Genomic DNA, 23,536 nt, shown 5'->3' with positions numbered 1-23,536 from the left:
TCGCACCGCAGCTCGAGTGACTTAGCTGGTAGTATCAGTCTTGTATGCATATATGTTGAGGTATCTCGTTTATGTATTTGGTAATTCGCAGCACTTTTACCCCTTTTTACGCTACTCTATCAAAACGTGTATACTCGCCAATACTTTTGTATTGACGTCGTTTTAACGTATGTTGCAGGTTTAGTCGCGGTCTGCATCAAATCAAGCTAGGAAGTCAAGAAACTTACCTAAAATCTATGTTGTCGGATTTGTATTGTTCGAGAGAACAAGAAATCTGTGATAACTTATGTGAATGTATTGTTTGTTAGTATGGGATAATGAACGCATTAAATACTGTCGCAATTTAGTTGTTATGGATTCTCTTGAGCAATCTGATTCGCCTAGTGTCGCGCCCCGATGATTCTGCCATCGGTTGGGGTGTGACAAGAATGTCTACCGGATAGTTGATAAGATCGCCTAAATAAGTTACTAAACGCAAATATGGAATTCATACGATTAAGGGTAATTGACTTTTAAAAGTCAAATTTATTAAAGATGAAGTTGAATAGTAGTTTCGACATAGAATTCGTAAGATGGAATAGTCATATGTGATAATGACTAAACTAACCATCTTACGAATTACGATGATAGATGACGCTCGACAAGCTATGTGGAAGCTTGGGAAAGAAGCGGGTCAAATGGAGAGAGTACGCGAAAAAAGAGCATAACCGGATGCAAGGTAAGTGAAACTTACACCTTTTTGTAGAATACGTATCTATTCTATAAGTTGTAAGTACAATAGAAATAATATTCGAAATATGGTTACCAACGCGAAATGATACGGGTCGGAACTAAAAACAAGTGTTAAAAACCATAGTAATGGTAAAACGGGGTGGAACGGTAAATTAGTCACGAAAAGACTAAGATAAAATGAGTTTTCGAACGGCTACTTATTAAGTAAGCCTAAACTAATAAAAAGATTAGAACATATCAAATGGTAATATTGATACCATTTGACAATTAGCAACTAATAAGTGTATGTCGAGTCTCATGCTCGCAGGATGAACAGCTCGTGAATTAGCGATGCTATGAAATAGCAAATAAGTGAAGACAAGGTATTAAAACGGGTCAATATGTTGATCCGAGTCAGGTACGCATGATTATGTTGTAGTTAAAAGTGTTATATTGGTCAAATAATTGATGAGAGTCTTTCGTCGTAAAATAAGAGACTAGAATTGACCAAAAAGCCCTTAATGGGTAAATCGGGCAAACAACCTTAGAGGCCGTTTAGAAACTTGTATGATAATTATGTAACCTTTAGATACATGTAAGAGTTGTAGGCATAAACTTTGTAGGTTAAATGCCTAAGAACGGGTCAATCATGTAAAATGACTAAACGAAGGGTAAAAGTTTAGGATTATGGGGTCCTTATGTAAATCCACCACAAAAATAGTTGTGGTGAAATGTAAATAGCTATTTAAATATGGGAACGCGACTTGTGAAAAGAGAAGAGCGGATTTGATGCTTTAATGCACAAAAATCCCCTAAATGGGTCAAAATGAATTACGCGCGTAACTTGGGTGTTTGCCGCGTAATTCACAAAAGTTATGAATCCAAGATAGAGATGTTGAGTTAAATACTTTGGTATATGATTTATAATTAACTAGAAACAAGTTTGGAGGTCTTAAATACAAACGGGTCAAAATGTGGATTTTGAATAATAAGCCGAATGCTTAAAAATTTAAAATTTTATTAGTTTGAACGTCGGATTTTAACTCCATGCGATGGGGAATTAAATTACGAACGCGTAGGAAAAAGAATCACTAAAAACGGACTTGTAGTTATAAAGTTATGCCCCTTGGAAGTTTGCACTTTGGTCAAAACTAGAGTTGGGCAGAAAATGCAGGTCCAGATACGGAACTGCTGAAAAATGGTTTCCCCCACGACACGCGAAAGGGAGACAGGATCCGGGCGCGACACGCGAGCTTCGTCGTAGCCCGCGAAAGATTTAAAGAAGTCTCTCGCGTGGCGCGAGAGACGTAAAACTGGAAAACTATATTTATTGTGTTTGTTTGACTATGGAACTTGTTTTAACATGTTTTTAGATATGCAAAACTAACTTTTATGTTGGTTTTGACATTAGGTGGTAATAGCAAGCTTCCGGATGGCGATCAAGCAATGAAGTGAACCGAACACATGTCTTTTAAGGCTTCCACAAAGATCTCATTTTGTTTTAGTTATAAACAATCTATGTAAACAATTGTTATTGTATTTCGAATACTTAAATCATGTATGAACGTTAACTTGTCAAAGTTTTTAAAAAGGTTGCATTTTCGCATAAAATGCGTATTTATTATTAAAAAAATGCTGATTAATTGAGACGGGTGTTACAGATTACGACAAAACCGTAAAAAAGATTAAACCACATGGAGCAAAATGGAAGTTTACTCTTAAACAAACTTCTTCTGCATTCAATTATCTATTTGTTTAGAGGTATTGATTAACATATCTAATGTATTTATCTAGTGGAACTAAGGCTAGACGGTATGGTAGAGGCTCATCCTTGGAGGATGACCCGCCACATAAATGCCACGTCATAGTCCTTGGAGGATGTCCCTCCAAGGATGAAACCATGGAAATGAAGGATGAGTCTACCCCACCTTTAATTCCCCAAATTTATTTACATTAAAAAAACTCATTCCAACTGAGTGTTACCATCTAACCCATATAAATCTCAAACAAGCCCTAACCTTTGATTCCCCAAATTGAACAGAAACATGCAAGTTTAATCGGAATTGTGTTAGGGCTTTTGTTCGATGGATGTAAACGAATAAAATCGTGTAAAGAACTTACCTAAGTGAGCTCGGTATGAACGATGAACGACTTGGCCAAAGTTTAAGTTTTCTGGCGAGAGAGAGAGAAAGAGAATGGGTACTTGGCCGGAGATGCCTGATTTTCCGGCGAGAGAGGATGTTGGTGGTGATGGGCATATGGCTGGATGTTGGTGAAAGCCCTAACCTTTTTATCCTTTTGTGAGCGTCTCCATCGTCCCACACACGACGTTCTCGACGACGACAGGCCTGGCGAAATGGTGTTGACAGCGGTGCCAGGCCAAGATGGGGCGGGCAGTGGCGAAGCTTGAAAATTTTCACCGGGGGGTTGGAAGTCACCGAACCTAAAAATTCTATATAAGTAATTTTTCTATAAAACTGGGAGGTCGAAAACGTATATACCAACTAATTATTTAATGGATTGTTATATATATTTTGATCCATATAATGTAAATGATTATAATGGCCAGGATAAGGATCATGTGAGAAGTGATAGGCTAGTTGAGAAACTTGAGAAGCATTCTGGACCACACATTTTTCTAAGCCTTTCGTAATATACACATATGTATAGTTTAAAGTTGACTATATACATATGTGTATAACTCAATATACATATATGTATATAGTCAATTTTAAACTATACATATGTGTATATTACGAAAGGCTTAGAAAAATGTGTGGTCCAGAATGCTTCTCGAGTTTCTCATATAGGGTGGACTTCTCTTAGGATCCCTACCCATAATGGCCATATATAAATAAATATATTATTTATTTATTCTTACATTCTCCCACTTGGCCGAGTAATCATTTACTATGAGTATTAGATAAGCCTGATCAGGAGTTAACACTCATTTTAGCCTTAAACAAGTACTATAGCAGAGAAATAAAGCCGTTGAATCATTATGCGACTCAGGACCCCCATTAATCATACTATAGCATTAATTTAAAACCTAATTGTTATGATCAAAATACGCATAAGCCCTTTATTTGATTTGTAACTTTATTTGTCTATATGCCATTATGTCGACTTGACATATTCTTAGAGACATACAAAATCAAACTGATGAGGAAAATTAACTAATACTTAGTCATTCATAGTACGATATGCGGTTGCGCACGGCCATTAATTAATACCCGTCTATGAGCTCTCTTAATAAGACTTATGGGTAATAGCCCTTCAGTTATAGGATCCTTAAGCATATCATGAATGTATTCGATACAAACTTAGTTTCCTCAATTCGTTCATAAACGAATAATTAATTGTGTATCGAAATTTAATGCAGCACCTCTCGAACTGTTACTGTTCAAGTAGTCATGGTAGCTGACTTTATCACATTAAGTCTTCAAAACATTATATGGAGTTAATAAACTTATGAGTCCACTGATAAATTTCTAACAACATTTAGTGACTATATTATGTCGTTATAACTTAGGTTGTTGATATCAGTGTATTATGACTCCTCCATGAGATATGTTTTGTCTGCTGACATAAAATATACCCGAAACAACATTTTGTCATCTTTGAACATTAAAAGTTGGAGTAATAAACCGGTTTTTAATTCTCACTTTTTCTTCAAATTGTAGTCTCTCGTTTCTTTTAAAGATATTGTAATACTCCATTAGATGCTTTACATTAATCTAGACATATCTAGTGTGTTGCAATGTGAGTAATATCTAAACGAGTATTGACCTAAACTTACATAAGGCTTCCAATTAATGAAGCATAAGGAAATAATCTCATTTATCCTATTATCCTCTAAAGGAGAGCAATATTGTTTGTTACATATGTAAGGACCCATTTGATGTTAAACTTATAGAACGAAACTAATGTCCCATTGGGTCTATCTCGGTATGTTATGATATCTATCACTTAAGAGATATCTCTAAGATCTATTATATCAAAGTTTGTGTTAACAATGCTTTGACTTATGTAACATATACTTTGTCAAAAGAATATCATATATATTGGCAAGTTTATCTTAGTTGCTCCCACTCATTTTGAGGTAGGTACATTAATCCACTTGGTTGTTGATGAAAATAATTACATTAATATTTCTTCATATTATGATGTTTGCATTAACCCATACATGAATTTTATTGGCTTATAAATAAAGTGTTCTTTAACCTTCAGTTTGGAACTTTCAGGTTGTTTTATGAACATGTAAATATGTCAGCCATTTGTTAAGGAAAAATGTTTTTAATGTTCATCTAATGTAGCTTTAAACTGTTATAAGCTACTTAGAACAGTGACGATCCTCAAAGAAATCTTTGATAATTTATATCTTCCTAAGTACAACCTTTGACAATCAATCATGCTTCTTAGTGTCTTAACGCTTATTTCAGGATTTGGTTTAGTTATGAACACTCTTAGGTAATTCAATCAAATCCCTAACGTTATATGAACACATAAAATCAGTTTTACTAGAAAACTGTTTTATTCCATTTAGAAGATTGACTGACACTAATGGCTTAATTAGAAGAGATAGGATCAGTAAACATTTCTAAAATCCATTTCAACTTCAGTTAGGGAGGTTACGTAATCAATAAAGTTAGTAGGTTCTTAAACTTAGATGACCTCCTGAGTTGATTATTGGGTTTTAAAAGTTTCAGCTTTATGGATTAGCTCTTGGTTAGGTTGCTATCATTTTCATTCTAAGTTTTGTAAGAGTTGGTGCAGTATGGTGTACAAGAGGTGTAATCGGAGTTAAATTCGGAGTGAAATTTAATGACACTCTCCCCCCGCCTCTTGTATTCCTTGCAAATCATGATAAGGACTTTGACTGCTCTCACTGACCTTAGAAATCTTTAGGAACTCGGCATGCTTAGGGTCAATATTTAACGACCAACCAATTCTAATAGAGAAACAAGTTAATGACGTTAGTCGTTGTGATTTCTCTTGTTGAGGATTATGTTAGTTTAGGTAAGAAATCTAAGTGTGCCCACAAGTAAGCAACAATGAAACTTTTGTAAGAGTAGCATTAGATTTTAAGGAGACAAGTTATGATAGAACAGTGTCAAGATGGAGCAGTGTCTTGTACAAGAGGTGTAAATTTAGGTAATGTAAAATTTTCACTCCCCCACCTCTTGCAACTATTGCAAGTTATTATTAAGACACTTAATGCTCCCACTGATCTTTAATATCTCTAGAATGCTACAAGAGAAATTTCAATGAGCTACCTGACATGGGAACCTATCATATATACGTTAGACTTTATTTGATTTCTTTATTGTCCATATATCATAAGAGACTTTAGGGACATTTTTAATAGAAATCTTATTAAGTATATATATGAATAGATTTCTTCTAAGAAAGTGAGCCATATGCGACAAAATTTAGATACAAGTTGATAGTCTTTTAAATGATAAATGAATTATGTCTGAATATTCCATTTGGAATAAGTTCCACGAATGTCAATGAATGACTTATGATGGACCCATACTTATTCCTTAAGCCAAGTCATATATTAGGGCTGTAACATCATGATTTAGAATCACTTAAAATGAGATTAGATGAATAATCATCCTCATTAACCATGTCATGGTTTCTCATGAATTTTGGTTATAATGGATGAAATTTGTAAGTCTCATTTTCCTTTTGTCAAATTCTCATTTACATGATGACAAAAGTTGTGAAAGTGTAAGGTATCATCTAGTTTTATCTTAGGTATTGTTTCAATCCAGATATTTAGTACAAATAAGATGAGAGTGTAAGGTAAGTGTGACTTTATGTTGACTATGCAAACCTCACAACCTTCATAACATTGCTTAATTATGATACTATATTCTGATTAATCTTCAGAATATATATGGCATCGAAAGGCGTTGTTAGAAGACTGCTTATTATGGTCCTTATAGTCTTAACATTTAATTTTGTCACTAACTCTCACGTTAGTTATTGTTGACTTCTGGTAAGAAAACGCTTAAAACTAGAATCAGCTAATCATGTGTTAATTGAAATATTAAAATTATCAGACTTAAATATCATTATTAAGTGACCATCTAATTAATTTAGCCAACTGTTCTTTAGAATAATGGATAGTCTCATTGCTTATGTCTAGTCTAATGGCATAATTATGCAGTGAGATTTCCCCTTGAAGAAACTTTAAAGTTGGAATTAGCACTTGTAATTTGTCTATGGATCTTAGAACAATCCTCTCTTAAGGTTTTAGTAGTTGTAAGGTGAATAACATCTTATTTTCCAGTTTCAAACATTTATGTCTTTGTACATATGTTGCTTATCAACACACTCGTTATACTTTGGTATTTTTGAGTGTTATAATTGATTTATAAGGCATCAAATTGTACAAGTGAAAATCTTAGTATGTAATGTACTGGAAAAATGTACTTATTTCCATGCGTAAGCCCTTAACTTTATGGGTCATGGTATTGTACATTATTTGTATTCACATATACCACTTAGCTTATAGTTTAGAACTTTAAATGAAGGCATGCATTTTAGGAATTCTTGTGATTATTCCACAATTATAGATTAGTCTTAGGAAAGACTTAATCTGGAATAACTTTAGTGATATCAATTATGTTAGAGAGTTCTTGATTATCGTAAGAGACATCATGTTCGATTTACCCTAATCATCATGCTCTACTTTTCTTCTGTAGTGACTTATCAGAAGAGAGCAATAAGATTATCGTGTCTTAAGAGATAATCAAGGATTTAATTTAAGAGCTAATTCTTATAGAAACTTTAAGCAAAACATATTAGATTTAGGAATTAGAGTGGATGAGATATAGATTTATTCAAGAAAATTATTGTGAGTAAAAAAATTATGGGTACTAAGAATAAGGCAGACGAAATGATCATAAAAATTAATTAAGGATCATTAATATAAGGATCATTGTGTGAAGAGGTTGTGATATGTCTATTACTAACATCAAAATAATAGACTTAGTTAAAATTCTACTTAAACGAAGACAAATCAGCTTTGGCCAGAAGTGTAATCATTTAAGCATGTGTGCAAAGTAATCGTGACAAATCAGCTTTGGCCAGAAATGAGACAATCACTTTAGTTATGCACTTGTCAAGCATGCTAAAAATAAATGAATTAAATCAGCTTTGGCCAGAATTAAGACATTTCACGTTTGTAATGCATACTCAACATAGCTTTTATAATACTTGAACAATAAATAGATGCATCAAATCAGCTTTGGCCAGAATTGATACATTAGAAGCTCATTTAAGTTAAGCCATTTTGGTTTTGAAAAACATTATTTGATCCTTATTAATTAACTAAGTGATTACAAAACCAATTATTTAATAGCAAACTACCTGTTAGCGCTGGGGTTGCAGGGGGCAGCGTGCCCCCTCAGGGGGTTCGGGGCGGAGCCCCGAGCTAAATCTTAGTTCACATTAAACAACTTAAAATAATGAAGTTTCGAGTCAGATCTCGACTTAGTTATGAGGTCTCGAGTGAGATCTCGAGTCAAGTCTCGACTCAGCTTATAACATTATGAGGTCTCGACTCATTAATGGTCTCGAGTCGCAACCTCAGTGTCTCGAGTCGTAATCATGGTCTCGACTGCTGTGAATTATGAGATCTCGACTCCTTATGAGGTCTCGAGTCGCAACCATGGTCTCGAGTTGTGACCTTTATGGTCTCGAGTCGAGACCTTTGTCTCGAGTTGTACAGATTTAAGCCCTTAGTCGAAACCTCAGTGGTCTCGAGTCGAGACCTTACGATCTCGAACCGAAATCGTTGTCTCGAGTTATAAACATTTGAGAACACTTATGATTTCGAGTCGAGTTCTTGTGGTCTCGAATCGAGATCTTGGTCTCGGGTCGTTAAAGGGATCTCGAAACTTCCTGTTACAGTTGTTAGTGATAATAACTGAAAATTCGAATTCTAAGTTTTTTGAGATATGGTTTCCTGTTTTAATGATGATCTAATTTTATCAAAATATTTCGAAAATTTTATCTGATTATCAGTTAACAGTTTTCGAATAAACTTAGATGATAAAATTGGATCAAAACAGGAAAAAACACTCAATAATCCTAATTACATTCCAAAACATAAAGGAACTTCGAATTTTCCTAAGAACATGATGAACCCTAAAAATTTAAACATAAATTCTGGAACCCGAAATCTGTTATTTTAATGATTTCGGAAAGGTGAATTAATAGGTTATACTTTCGGAATATTTATAAGACATCAAAACATAAGATCCGAAATTGTTTATGAAGAAAAACTCGAAACAGGGTTTCGAATTTATGTTTTTCCCGAAACAGTGATTTCGAGATACTTGGTCTCGAAACAGACTTTTAAATTTTATTAAGTTTTCAAAACTCTGTTTTCCAGATTTCAATCCCAGAATAATGGATACGAAAACAAAACTGACTAATCAACATATGCTCTGATACCACATGTTGATCAGTTCTGTTTTAGGCATAATGGAAAACATGAAAACATACCTGATTGCAGCAGTACAGGCCAACAGAGAATCCAGATGGAGACGCAGCAACAGTGTTTGACATGATTGTCAACTTGGTCTGGTTCCTCCTTAGGGTGCAATCTAATGATGGTGATAAGAGAAACCGAATAAGGGAGTTCGGTTATGGAGATGGAGGTCGATTGATGTTATGAGAGTAATTAGGTTATGTGTCTAACCCTAGAACCTCAACATAAGTCTCCTTATATATGCACCCAGGAGGAAACCCTAATTAGTTAATAATGGTAATAAGGCCCATCAACAATTACCAACTAATTATTTAATGGATTGTTATATATATTTTGATCCATATAATGTAAATGATTATAATGGCCATATATAAATAAATATATTATTTATTTATTCTTACAAAATCTACTTATATAGTTAATTCTTACCGGATGTTTGATCAAGCTTCGAACCAAACACACTTTGTCAATAACCTTGAGCTCCAATTACCAACTTTTAAGACCCGTACTAATTTGACATTCTTTATCATTTAAAGAAAACATTTTATGACAAAATGCCACTTACAAAAACTTTTAGATCAGAATATTCACACATGTTTAACACATTCAAAAACATAGTTATAAGTGTCTACATAGTTCACACTATCAAAACATAACAGATCAACGCGGAAGCTTCGTTTAAGATGTGTTCGGTTCTTGTTCAACGCTTGATCCTCATCCAAGAGCCTTACTTCATTCACATATAGTCAAAACCAACATAAACATTAGTTATGAAGGCTTTGAAACATATCTAAACAAGTTCCTTTAACAAAACAATCAAAATATAAGGTTTTTGCCAGCTGATACAACCCTCGCGTGCCGCGACGGAGGCGGGCTAATGCCCTTGCGGGGCGCGACCATCGTCGCGTGACGCGACAGTGACGTGTCTCGGTTGTCGCGTGATGCCAAGGCCCGTATTCGACATAATGTTTCTTAATTTGTGTTGTAACTTGCCCAACTATGCATTCATACCAAGTCTTAACTTGTAACTAGCATAACTTTCAATTTACTTATCCGTTTTTCACGATTCTCGTTTCTATACGACCGTAATACATACGTTTATAGTTTATATGACTAAAATTCAGGTTTGCAACAAATCCCGATTTATAAACTAACGTCTTATGAATCACTTAAACAATTATTCGACCCGTTTGACTTTAGCACCATATGACATATTTTATGACAAGGATTAATTCTTGCCATTTTTACCCATTCCGGCTTGTTAGAAACTAGCGTTTTCGCTTCCATTACATGGTGGTGGACAAGCGGCTCCCTCTGGATTCAGGCAAGACGCAGGCGGTTTACTGGTGGGTGTTGTTGAACTCTGTTGCAATTGTATCCCAGATTGGGTCTACTTTTAGCGTGTATTTGTAATGATAGTAGTGTGGCAGTGCTCAGCCGATAATGGTGGTTGGTAGAGAGAGAGAGAGAGAGAGTTGTAGAGAGAGATAGGTTTTATACATTTAATTTAATTTAATATCAATAAATAAAAAGATAAAACATATTTAAGGAATTCTCGAAATACCCTACCTTTAATTGTATGATTGAACTGAGTTGAGACCATGGAGCAAAATAGGAAAAACATAGTAAACTATCGAAGGAAAATAACTATTTTTAAAGAATTGGAGCAAAACCGTTAAAACGATTAAACCACATGGAGAAAAAGTGAAGTTTACTCTTAAACAAACTTTTTCTACATTCAATTATCTATTTGTTTAGAGGTATTGTTTAACATATCTAATGTATTTATCTAGTCGAACTAATGTTTATAAGTTTAGGCAACCTTTTAATTAAGCTCGAAAAACACTTTAAGTTATTTAAAACCTTACACAACATAATTTTTTTTTTTACAAGTTTGTTCTAATCAATCCGTTTACCTTTCATCCTCCTCGATTTCTAATTGAAGAAAAAACAAGGAACTTTACAACTTGACTTTAAAGCCTTGAAGATAAACTAAAAAGATGTGCAAACAAGGAACTATGATCTCGAGGAATGGGGATGTGATTTCTTAAATCCTAGGCTGAAGGATTATGTCTTTTTTTCTTTGAACAGATAACAGGTAAGAACGAGTCGTTTTAGAAATGGTTATTTGAACGGGTTTTGACAAAAAATGGGTACTGGTTAACACAAGCCGTTCAAAAAAATAATCAATTTTGTTCGGTTAGAACGTGTTTCAAAGTATTGTCACCGTATCGTACAAAGAATTCTCATATCATACTCAAATTGAATTTGAAAGATTTTATAAAATAACTTACATCATCCGACTCTTCTTTCTCTTAGACATTTTTCTTCTTTCTTTGAAGGGAATTTGACATGTAATAATTCCACCTAGACCTTATTGGCCATTAATAATCCCACCTCAGAATATCCCCCCTCCCCCAGTCTCATCTTTCACATATTTTTCCTACAATGGTCCCGCGTTCAAAAAAAAAAAAAAAAACTTAACGGAGTTAAGCTTTTTTCCCAATTACAAACAAATTTTTTAGGGCTTTTGATTAGAACGACGATACGAGTCCACTAATGTAAAACGTGCCTCGAAACGGTGCTCCAAACGATGAAAACGACGCTTCAATTCGGGTGTTTAAATTTCCAATTAACCAAAATCAAGTCATTTGGAGCACCATTTCGAAGCAATGTTTACATCAATGGACTCGTACCGTCGTTCTAATCAAAAGCCCTAAAAAATCTGTTTGTAATTTGGAAAAAGCTTAACTCCGTTAAGTTTTTTTAATGGGGGACCATTGTAGGAAAAATAGGTGAAAGGTAGGACTGGTGGGGGGAATATTCTAAGATGGGATTATTAATGGCCAATAAGGTCTAGGTGGGATTATTACAGGATAAATTACCCTTCTTTGAAAATAGACAAGATGAGCATTGGTCGATTAAGATGCGTATATAACTCAACTGCACATCATATCACAACGCCTTGTTGAATGCAAATTGATAGGATCAAAAACCTTTCCAGCAGAGCTTAGGAGGTTGTATCGCTGTAAGGAGGGCTGCTAGCATGTCTGAATTTGACTTGAAAGCACCGACATTTTACAAGCACCAAACTAGATTTGTAAAGTTTAACTACAACAAATATGGGTATAAATTGCAAGATCTTATGAGATCTGGAATCAGCTTTTCAAGGGCCAATGGTATTCTACAACAATCAATGGGCAAATGCAACTTCAAACCCATATACAAGTATCAAAAGACACGATCTAGCAAGCTTAGAATAACATTGAAGCTCAAACAACTCAAATTTTGAACCATCCACTGAGAAAACAAGTCAAAATATTTTTAATAAGGGAATTTGGCCTGTAATAATCCCACCTAAGACCTTATTGCCATTAATAATCCCACCTCAGAATATTCCCTCCACCAGTCCCACCTTTCACCTATTTTTCCTACAATGGTCCCCTGTTAAAAAAACTTAACGGAGTTAAGCTTTTTTTCAAATTACAAACAGTTTTTTATGGCTTTTGATTAGAACGACGATACGAGTCCATTGATGTAAAACTTGCCTCGAAACGGTGCTCCAAACGATGAAAACGTCGCTTCAATTCGGGTGTTTAAATTTCCAATTAACCAAAATCAAGCCACTTGGAGTACCATTCCGAAGTAAGTTTTACATCAATGGACTCGTATCATCGTTCTAATCAAAAGCCCTAAAAAATCTGTTTGTAATTTGGAAAAAAGCTTAACTCCATTAAGTTTTTTTAATGAGGGACCATTGTAGGAAAAAATAGGTGAAAGGTGGGACTGGTGGGGGGAATATTCTGAGGTGGAATTATTAATGGCCAATAAGGTCTAGGTGGGATTATTACAGGCCAATTCCCCTTTTAATAAACTGCATATGTTAACCTTTTTAAAATCCATTTAAATATTTATTTTAAATTTTGATCTAATTTTTTTTAATATGTTAGTTTGATATTTTTAATAAACTGCGTATGTTAACTTTTTTAAAATCTAACTGTGCAATATGTTTATTTTTTTATCCAACATTACAATATAAATTTTATTGAAAATTGGGCCACATTCTAAAGCCCTCGAGTGGACCCATTATGTGATGTGGGCCCTGTTAATAAAATAATGCAATTTAATGCACACAAGTGAATTATGGGGTAGTGACTAGTGAGGTACTCTAGTACATCATATAAACCGAACGTTTGTTAATCATTATGCTCGAAGTTTGTTCAGTTTTCTTAATGTTTTGAATACTGGTCGGTTATACCAGTCGTATCGGATACCGGGCACGACCCGGGTACGTTTAAGACCGGTAAAACGAGAAGACAACATATAAGGGCTAGACTGCCTGTAAATCCGGTTATATATCGGTTTAAACCGTTAAACTGGTTTACAAAATCTTCATAATAGGTAAAAAAATTCTAAAAGTTATATAGTTTGGTACACTTTAATAACATAAACCTATTTTACACTTATATTAAAAAAAATTGAAAAATTGAGTACTTTTGGATTAATTTTTATATTATGGATTAACTTTTGGATTATTTTTATCATGGAATCATGTATTTTTGGATTACTTTTATTATGGAATCATGTATTTCTAGATTATTTTTTGAGTCGAAATTGCATTTTATGGAATTACAGGCTTAACTAGTCAACCCGGTTCAATCATTTCTAAGCCCAATTCGATAAGGCTTAAAAACCGGTTTCTAAAACATTGGTTTTGTTCATGAACATATGTTCATTTATGTTTGAAAGTCTACGTTCATTTGTGATGTTTGTGTTCATGGCGGTTTGTGGCATTACTTATGTTGGATAAAGGTAATATTTCTAGCTAAATGACAAAATGCACGAGAATCATAAACCTAACGGCAATAACAATACTAGGTAAACAGATGGGACGAGTCAATACAAGATGATTTAGCATAAAGTAACAACTTAGAATATCTTCAATAATGTTTAGAGGAAGGGTGCTGATCATATCAGAATTTAGGCTTTGACTTCTTGTTGGGTTTTGATTACAACTAGTATTACGCACCCCGCGTTGCGGCGGGGGCGAACACTAATGCCACACTACTGCCAGCAACCACCAACACTGAAGTTGTGGCGTGTTAATGCGAAGAAATTAAACCGAAACGTAAAACATAGAATAAAATAACTAAGTTGATATAGGACTTGCGCGTTACGATAAACCCGCGTCTATTTTTTTCGTTTGACAAGTTCATCGTAATCTATATATAATATATATCATTACAACTATACAAACCATAATGCATACATTACAACAACTATTGCATCAATATGTTGCAAATTATATTTATACAAGCTTTTGGCTAGATTTAATTAGATTATTATAAATAATAATAATTTACAAATAAAACAACACAACTTTAAATTGATCAAACCGATTGAATTTGGTAAGATAATGAAACCATTATTTGATTATGGTACAACCACTTAAGCACAATTTACAACATACATGCATACAAAACATATTGAATTTGGTAAGATAATAAAACCATTATTTGATTAAGGTACAACAACTTAAGCTCAATTTACAACCATAAATTGCATACAAATGTTAAAAATAATAGTATATAAATAAGGTACAACAACTTAAGCTAAATTTACAACTACAAATGCATACAAATGTTACAAAATAATAGTATATAAATTATATTTATCTATACTAGCCTCATCAAACCAATAAAAAATTTAACACCAATTTTTAAACTAAAACTCTAAGTCGTGAAGCGACAATATTTGACATTTTTCCTTTATCAATCGTCAGTCGTCAATCGTCTCTCGCTCTCACCATACGCCACAATGCAACAATTGTTCATTGTTGTATATTCATCGCCTCACCTACCTCAACCAGAACTTCATCCTCGGACAATCCGACCTCAATCTTATTGTCATCCTTAGACAGTTGGACCTTAGTCGTGACCCTATAGCGGAGACATCGAAGGAAACATGCTAAGTCTATGGTTGTCCAAATTTCTCGTTGCTCGCTTCTCGCTCGGAAAATTACGCGCTCGAATATGCTTGTTCGGATTTCGCTCGGTTGTAAACGAGCCAAGCACGAGCAAAGGTCCGCCCGGTTCGGATCGGCTCGTTACCTTTGTTTTTAATCAATTTTTTTACCTTTCATCCTCCTCGACTTCTAATTGAAGAAAAACTAAATAGATGTGCAAACAAGGAACTATGATCTCGAGGAATGGGGATGTGATTTCTTAAAACCTAGGCCGAAGGATTATGTTTTTTTTTTCCTTTGAACAGATGACAGGTAAGAACGAGTCGTTTTAGAAAATGGTTATTTGAACGGGTTTTGACAAAAAAAAATGGGTACAGGTTGAAACATGCCGTTTAAAAAATAATCAGTTTTGTTGGTTTCGAACGTGTGTCAAATTGTCACCGTGTAGTAGTAAGAGAATTCTCCTATCAGACTCAAACGGAACTTGAATGATTCTATAAAAGAACTTGCATCATCCGACTCTCTTTCTCTTCGACCTTTTCTTCTTTATTTGAAAACAGACCAGATGAGCATTGGTCGATTAAGATGCGTATATATCTCAACCGCACATAGTATCACAACGCCTTGTTGAATGCAAATTGATAGCATCAAAAACCTTTCCAGCAGAGCTTAGGAGGCTGTATCGCTGTAAGGAGACTCCTAGCATGTCTGAATTTGACTCGAAAGCACTGACATTTTACAAGAACAAAACTAGATTTGTAAAGTTTAACAACAACAAATATGGGTATAAATTGTAAGATCTTACGAGATCTGGAATCAGCCTTTCAAGGGCCAATGGTATTCTACAACAATCAAAGGGCAAATGCAACTTCAAACCCATATACAAGTATCAAAAGACACGTTCTAGCAAGCTTAGAATAACATTGAAGCTCAAACAACTCAAATATTGAACCATCCACTCAGAAAACAAGTAAATAAAGCAACATTTAATTACAAAATAGTCCTTAAAAGCATTCAAAATATAAAAAATAACTGGCATCGTCATCAAAAGAACTAAGGAAATTAACTAGCGTCATTGAAATAACCGCCTTCATTAAGAAGTTTCTGGGCGTACAATGGTTAACTTTGCAGAAGGTGATGCCCGCGGAATTGGGTTTAAAACCATCTCTCTTAGCATCTTCAGTTCTTCATCAACGGAAACATTGTCATCAAGCTCAATTAGAACTTTCTTTAGCACAGGTGATTTGGCCATAATGAGTTTCACAAATTCAGTCTCAAGACGTAAGTTACTGAAGTCATATATCTCCAACGTCTCAAGATGATCCATCTTCATATCTGGGTAGCCTTCCAGATCAAGAAAGTTGGTGGCAGTTTGTTGAACAGGCAGTTTTTCATTATCATACATCTAATTAGGAAACATGTTAAAAATGTAAATGTAAGTATAACGACCACTACCGTTAAAATAATAAAACTATTTACCAGAAATCTCATAGTCTCCAACACAGGGGAGCTCCTGATGATACAAAGGGCAGAAGAAATCCCGTTTTGTTCCGCCAAACACACACACAAAACCAGTTCTTTGAGATGGACAAGTGAAGTGGGAAGCTTATGTGGCATGCCACCTGCACACAAGTACTTTAACCAAATACCAAAGTCAGATTTAGCAAACACCAGATGTAATCTTTTAACCTGAATAGTATACTACCTTCATATAACACTTTGAGATGTCCAAAGTCTGAATCAAAGGCACACACTGTAAAAGATCACCAAATGTAAACTTGTTTTCTCCTGTTACAAAGTTAAGGGCTTTTTGACATCCAACCTGCATAAAAAGGCCTTTATAATAATATCCTTAACTGTAGTAACTTCAAAAAATGGTTATATGAACCTTACCAAACGGAGATTCACAAGCCGCAGGCACTTGGAGAGGAACTGTTGAAGCATTTGAATAGAAACATCAACATTCCAAATACGAACGCTCGTCAGCGAACTAAATCCGTTAAACGTCAATGGTGGTTCGAAAGTACAATTATAGAGACGTACACTTTCTAATCCTTGCAATGAAAAGAAAGAAACGGGTAGCTTGTAGGATCTATCATCACTAAAAAAGAAGAGTTTTTTTCACTTTATAGAGACGTACACTTTCTAATCATTACGAGTGTTCGATGAATTGGTTTTCATTGTATTATGATTACACACACAAAACAGAGTGGAATATGGGAATGAAAGGAGAAACAGTTTTGGACAATTCAAAAGGAAATGAAATTGTCTTAGTGCCCGACAATGATTGCCGGCAAGTTTATTATATACATTATGAGAGACGGTTATGTGGCGGTTACATTCGGCGGGAAACGGTGTAACACCAACCATCATACCTCTTCATAAATATTGACCCATATACATATAATCCTAAGTTTAATAATACATAACATATAAATAACGAAATTAAGTTTAATATTCCAACAGATTTGATGCGAAAGCTTCTCAAAAACCTCTTGATAAGCGGCCACGGTAGTCGTCTATTGTAGTCGGGATAACGCTTCAGACGGGTCTTCATAGTCGGTTGGTCCAAATTGACCTAAAAGAGCTCGAGTAAATTCATTCCATGTCAAGGGCCCTCGGAATTTCGAGATCCAATGATGCCATTGAAGGGCAATCCCATCAAGATGAAAGGATGCCAAGTTGACCTGATCACTGACGTCCACCTTTTGAAAAGCGAAATATTGTTCGGCTTGGTAGATCCAACCTTGCAGATCATCTCCTCCGAAACGTGGGAAGTGAAGCTTCAAGTACGGTTTTTGGTTGTTGGTGTTGATGATCAAGTCTACTCCATTAACGACCCGATTATTTGGTGAAACTTCAAGGTTTTGAAACTTTGCGAGTACGGTATTTACCGAATTCAGTGAGACTTCGAAGGATTGAACCTTGGTAAGCAAGGTTTGCAAAGTAGCATGGATTTGATCGAAATTGGATTCATGACGAGCCACAACTTCGGTCATCTCTTGGCGGAATTCAGCATTGGATTTGTTGTGAGTATCCATGGATCAAGGCTGCTCTGATACCAATTGATATGTATCAAAGATAGATAAGCAAGAAATGAGATGGAAATTAGTAACAGAAGAAAAATGAAGGAGGTTTCGAACTAATTTTCTCACATAACATTAAACCAAATCATCACATGCCTTTTATAGGCTAACAAAAGAAACTGAAAGACATAAGTAAACCCACTAACATTAAATAACATAAATTAAAATAAAGAGTGCATGAAATTATAAAAAACAGAGACGTGGGTGGTGCATGGGTTACGTGGGGAGGCACATATCAATTTGGTTTCGTTTCGGTTGAGTTTTGATTTTTAGTTTCGTTTTAATCGGTTTTTTTGTTTCTGTTTCGTTTTGGTTTTTTAGTTTCGTTTCTGTATTTGACACATTTTTCATAGAGAAAGCAAGTTGCAGTGATGAATTAATGCCTTAATGGATTATAAGTCAACTCTTATGTCATTAGCTTTATTCAAGAAAGGTTCTCGTGATGCAGACCGTATACATAGAGACTTTCATGTATATGTTCACACCCACCAACTGTTTGATATAATTCCTCAATGAGTTGTTTTCACAGTCTCATTACTGATTCATACAAAAGCATAACAACACATATATTCTCTCATTGTCTTTCCTTTGTACAAGTGTACAACCTGTAATTTGAATCACAAGTGTTGATACATGGTTTGTGGACGCGACTCGACGCGAAGCGACTTGCCTAAATACGTGACTTTCCTCAGTCATGTGTATCAAGATCATGAGCAGGCCAAGCCATCAAATATTCTATGGGCTAACAAGATCGGCTGAATGAAGAAATGACCTGGGCTTATGAAGAAATGAATTGGGCTTATCATGCTTGGCGAAACACTTTGGGCCCAAGCCCAATACCCGACGAAACTGAAGTAATGTCGACGAAACAGCTTTGTTTCGTCGACTATGTTTATGTTTCGCCAACTGTTCCTTGTTTCGCCAAGATATTGTGATTCGCCAAGCCTGATTCGCCAAGCCTGATTCGTTGTGTGTCTGTGCTATCTATACACTGTTTGTGGATAAGAAAAAGTAGAGAGAACACACAGGCAAACACACACACACGAGAGTTTGAGAGAGTTTATAGAATACATCTGTAAACATTGAGCTTGTAACCGAACCTTTCATATGTATTAATACAGTGGTGCTAATCGGTGAATATTGTGTGTCGTGTATTTGCGTGTTCTATCTCGGTTTGCCTTTCCGGTTGGATTCCGCACAACCGGGTTGGTTCGTACACAAGGATTAGGCAACTAGATCCTCCTAGCCGGACCTACAACAAGTAAAAAGATTCAAACGGGTTCTTGTTTCAGTGTTAGGTTGAAAATAGAAAGTTCTTGTCATGAAGGTGAGTGCATACTAATCGTTTCAGTTTGGTTTCGTCTTTTGTTTCGTTTCAGTTCGGTTTTTTTTTGTCTCGTTTTGGTCGGTTTTGATTTTTTATTTCGTTTCGATCCAATTTCTTGGTTTCGTTTCGGATTGCTTTCAATTTTGTCAGTATTTTTATTTCATTTCGGTTCGGTTTCCATCTTTTCAGTTTTTTTTTGTGTTTCGTTTCGGTTCTGTTTTTTTGTTTATGTTTGGTCGTTTATTCTGTTTCATTTCGGTTCGGTTTTGATTTTTTGTTTCGTGTTGATGGTTTTTTCGGTTTCGGATCGGTTTCAATCCTTTCAGTTTTTTTGTTTCGTTTCGGTTTTTTTTTTTTAAGTATAATCTCTCTTATATAGGGTTGGGCTATATAGAAAACCCTATATATATAAAAAACCCTAGAAAACCCAAGCTCCCGACTTTTTTTTTTTTTGAAAAAAATAACACATGTAATATACATGTTTTTAAGACTTTTGGGCCAAAAAAATCAAAAAAGCGCCGAAGGGATAATTTAAAAAAAAAAAAAAAGTTTCAGCAAATTTCAGCAAAATTATGTCTTTTTTGCCTAACACATGTTAGGCACTGAAATTTGTTTATTTTTTTAAAAAAATCCCTTCGGCGCTTTTTTGTTTTTTTGGCCCAAAACACTCTAAAACATGTATATTACATATGTAATATATTCAAAAAAAAATGTCGGGAGGTTGGGTAAAAATGGGTTTCCATTTGGGTTTCCAGAGTTTTCTAAGAATTTTAGAGTTTTTTGTCTAGCATTACCCTCTCTCTTTTTTTTAAAGAAAGCAATTTTTAACCAACCCGACCCGAAACCCGTTCTGACCCGGACCCGTTTCAACCCGAACCCGTTCCGACCCGAACCCGTTTCGACACGAACCAAAACAACCATTTTTTGTAATTGACCCGTTTTGACCCGAACCCTTTTTGACCCATGACCCAACCCGACCTGAACCGACCCGTTTGCCAGGTCTAATAAAAGCATTTCGCGATGACAATCTTACATCCAAATGAAGGAAATTAAATACTTCATCAAAATAACAGCCCTTATAAAGTGGTTTATGGGCGATCTATGTTTTAAAAACGATAGCCGCACGAAAGCGACGAGCTTTAAAAATGAGGCGCAAAGCGCAAAAGCGGTGGGCTTTTTGTACCCGAGGCGCAAGAAGATTATATAAATTTTTGTATATATATCCCATAGGTTTTTAGCATCCCTTATCCAAAATACAGTTATAAATAAGGTTTATATATCATATTACCTACATGTACAAGCCAAAAAACCTATTGTTCAACACTTTCATGCATAAAAACAACATAAAAATACCCAAAATAAATAAAGGCGAGTGCCTCAGAACTCAAAAACCCCAAAAAAGCGATTTTTCTTGCGCTTTGTGAAAAGAGCGCCTCAAATGCCCTGAGGCGCTGAAGCCTGCGCCTGGCGCCTAGACGCGCCTCAGGCGCCATTTTTTAAAACCCAGTGGACGATCAATGACCAGTTCAGCACAAGGTGATGCCCGCAGAAATGGGAGCCGTAGCATATCTTTAAGCATCTTCATTTCTTCATCAACGGAAATATTGTCATTTAGCTCAATTTTCACTTTCTTTAGCAAAGGTGACTTGGCCATGATGAGTTTCACAAATTTCATCTCAAGAGGCAACTTACTAAAGTTTTCTATCTCCAATTTCACAAGATAATCCAACTTCAAATCTGGATAGTCTTCTGGATCAAGGAAGTTGGTGGGAGTTTGTTGAACAGGCAACTTCTCATTATCAGACATCTACTTATAAACATGTTATAAATGTCAATATAAATATAATGAACCACTATAAATAACAATAAAACTATTTACCAGAAAATTAATTCTCTCTAACACAGGGGAGCTCCTGATGATACAAAGGGCAGAAGAAATCTCGTTTTGTTCCACCAAACACACATTCAAAAACAGATTTTTGAGATGGACAAGTGAAGTGGGAAGCTTATGTGGCATGCCACCTGCACACAAGTACTTTAACCAAATACCAAAGTCAGATTTAGCAAACACCAGATATGTAATCTTTTAACCTGAATACTTACTACCTTCATATAATATTTTGAGATGTCCAAAGTCTGAATCAAAGGCACACACTGTAAAAGATCACCAAATGTAAACTTGTTTTCTCCTGCTACAAAGTCAAGAACTTTTTGACATCCAACCTGCATAAAAAGGCCTTTATAATAATATCGTTAATTGTAGTAATTTAAAAAAATGGTTATATGAACCTTACCAAACGGAGATTCACAAGCTGCGGACACTTGGAGAGGAACTGTTGAAGCATTTGAGCAGAAACATCAACATTCCAAATACGAATGCTCGTGAGCGAACTAAATCCGTTAAACGTCAATGGTGGTTCGAAAGTACAATTATAGAGATATACAAATTCTAATCCTTGCAACGAAAAGAAAGAAACGGGTAGCTTGTAGGATCTATCATCACTAGAAAAGAAGAGTTTTTTCACTTTGGTTCTCCTTGCAAGATAACTTATTATTAGGGCAATGTCAGACTCCATATGAAGATGAAAAACTGAACACTTGAATACTAGTGTCTCCGGACCGTTGTGTAATAATAAAACATGGAAGATGGCATGGACAAGCTTACACTTCCTCAACATGTAATAAATATCAGATGACATTGCAATCATATCGTCTTTAAATGTAAGTTTAGGCATGCCCCGCCAAGTATACCGCCATCTCTTTGACAAAACGCTGGTTCTCAGTGCATCTCGGATAGGCATACGAGTAAGAATATCTTCAATAATGTTTAGAGGAAGGGTGCTGATGATGTCAGAATTTAGGCTTTGACTTCTTCTTGGGTTTTGATTCTTCATGTTATAATGCTGCAAGGTAGAACACAATTCCCCAATCAGATTTAGGGCAAACGATGATGGCTCAAAAAATCTTTTTTTCAGATTTAGGTCGGAAAATTGGGGGCCTGGAATAATAATAAGAAAAACTTAATCAAATGAAACTATTTCGAAGTGGATATACATATACAATTATACATTTATCAAATTCTTCAAGTGAATTGATCTTTAAAACACTATTCATGCCAACGAAGTCACAAGTTGTACATTTAAATTCATCAGCAAGAAATAAACTGAGTATGAATTAAATACCTCTTGTTGTCTAGGGTTTAAGCAAGCGATTTTTTGAATTAGCGGTGGCCTTGTACTGTACTCACTCAATCGTCTTTTAAGATTAGGGTTTTCATCGCCGTTTCGTTTTCCCGCCTGTATGTATCTATCTATGTATCCATCAACCCAACTGAACCCACTACCATTTTATATTTCAGAAATGGGCCACCATCTCTAAACCCTCGAGCGGACCCAATTTGTGATGTGGGTCCTGTTAATAAAATAATACAATTTAATGCACCAAGCGGATCCACTATACTCAAATATACAATTATATTTATCCATTCGGCTGATCAAACTAATAAAAAATTTAAAACCAAATTTTAAACTAAAACTCTAAGTCGTGAAGCGACAATATTTGACATTTTTCTCTTATACATCGTCAGTTGTCAATCGTCTCTCGCTCTCACCATACACCACAATGCGACAATTGTTCATTGTTGTATATTCATCGCCTCACCTGCCTCAACCAGAGCCTCATCCTCGGACGATCCGACCTCAATCTTGTTGTCATCCTCAGACAGTTGGACCTTAGTCATGACCGATAGCGGAGACATCGAAGGAATCGTGCTAAATCTATGGTTGTACAAATTACTCGTCGCTCGCTTCTAGCTTGGAAAATTACGCGCTCGAATATGCTTGTTCGGATTTCGCTCGGTTGTAAACAAGCAAAGCACGAGCAAAGGTCCGCTCGGTTCGGATCGGCTCGTTACATTTGTTTTTAATCAATTTGTATAC

At 35.3% G+C, this 23,536-nt stretch overlaps 2 protein-coding genes across 3 annotated transcripts; both read right to left on the bottom strand.

Annotated features, from left to right (window-relative positions):
- Positions 1-16,209: 16,209 nt before the first annotated feature.
- Positions 16,210-16,719, bottom strand: LOC110917462. Its single transcript, XM_022162012.2, has 2 exons — positions 16,665-16,719; positions 16,210-16,590 (listed from the first exon to the last, which is right to left on the bottom strand). Exons 1-2 carry the CDS (start codon positions 16,674-16,676, stop codon positions 16,279-16,281), a joined length of 324 nt encoding a protein of 107 aa, XP_022017704.2. The 5' UTR covers positions 16,677-16,719; the 3' UTR covers positions 16,210-16,278.
- Positions 16,720-20,842: 4,123 nt separating this feature from the next.
- LOC110914960 (F-box/FBD/LRR-repeat protein At1g13570) lies at positions 20,843-22,938 on the bottom strand. Of its 2 annotated transcripts, none has more exons than XM_022159565.2 (5): positions 22,781-22,938; positions 21,893-22,596; positions 21,705-21,821; positions 21,478-21,633; positions 20,843-21,405 (listed from the first exon to the last, which is right to left on the bottom strand). In XM_022159565.2, exons 2-5 carry the CDS (start codon positions 22,490-22,492, stop codon positions 21,070-21,072), a joined length of 1,209 nt encoding a protein of 402 aa, XP_022015257.1. In that variant the 5' UTR covers positions 22,493-22,596; positions 22,781-22,938; the 3' UTR covers positions 20,843-21,069. The 2 variants fall into 2 exon arrangements, with proteins under 2 accessions (XP_022015257.1, XP_022015256.1); XM_022159564.2 differs by having other exon boundaries at positions 21,893-22,501.
- Positions 22,939-23,536: the final 598 nt, after the last annotated feature.

The sequence above is a fragment of the Helianthus annuus genome, chromosome 16, assembly GCF_002127325.2.
Source record: "Helianthus annuus cultivar XRQ/B chromosome 16, HanXRQr2.0-SUNRISE, whole genome shotgun sequence".
NCBI classification, from domain to species: Eukaryota; Viridiplantae; Streptophyta; class Magnoliopsida; order Asterales; family Asteraceae; genus Helianthus; species Helianthus annuus.
Note: the sequence above shows the minus strand (reverse complement) of the source record. Positions and strands in the feature narration are given on the sequence as shown.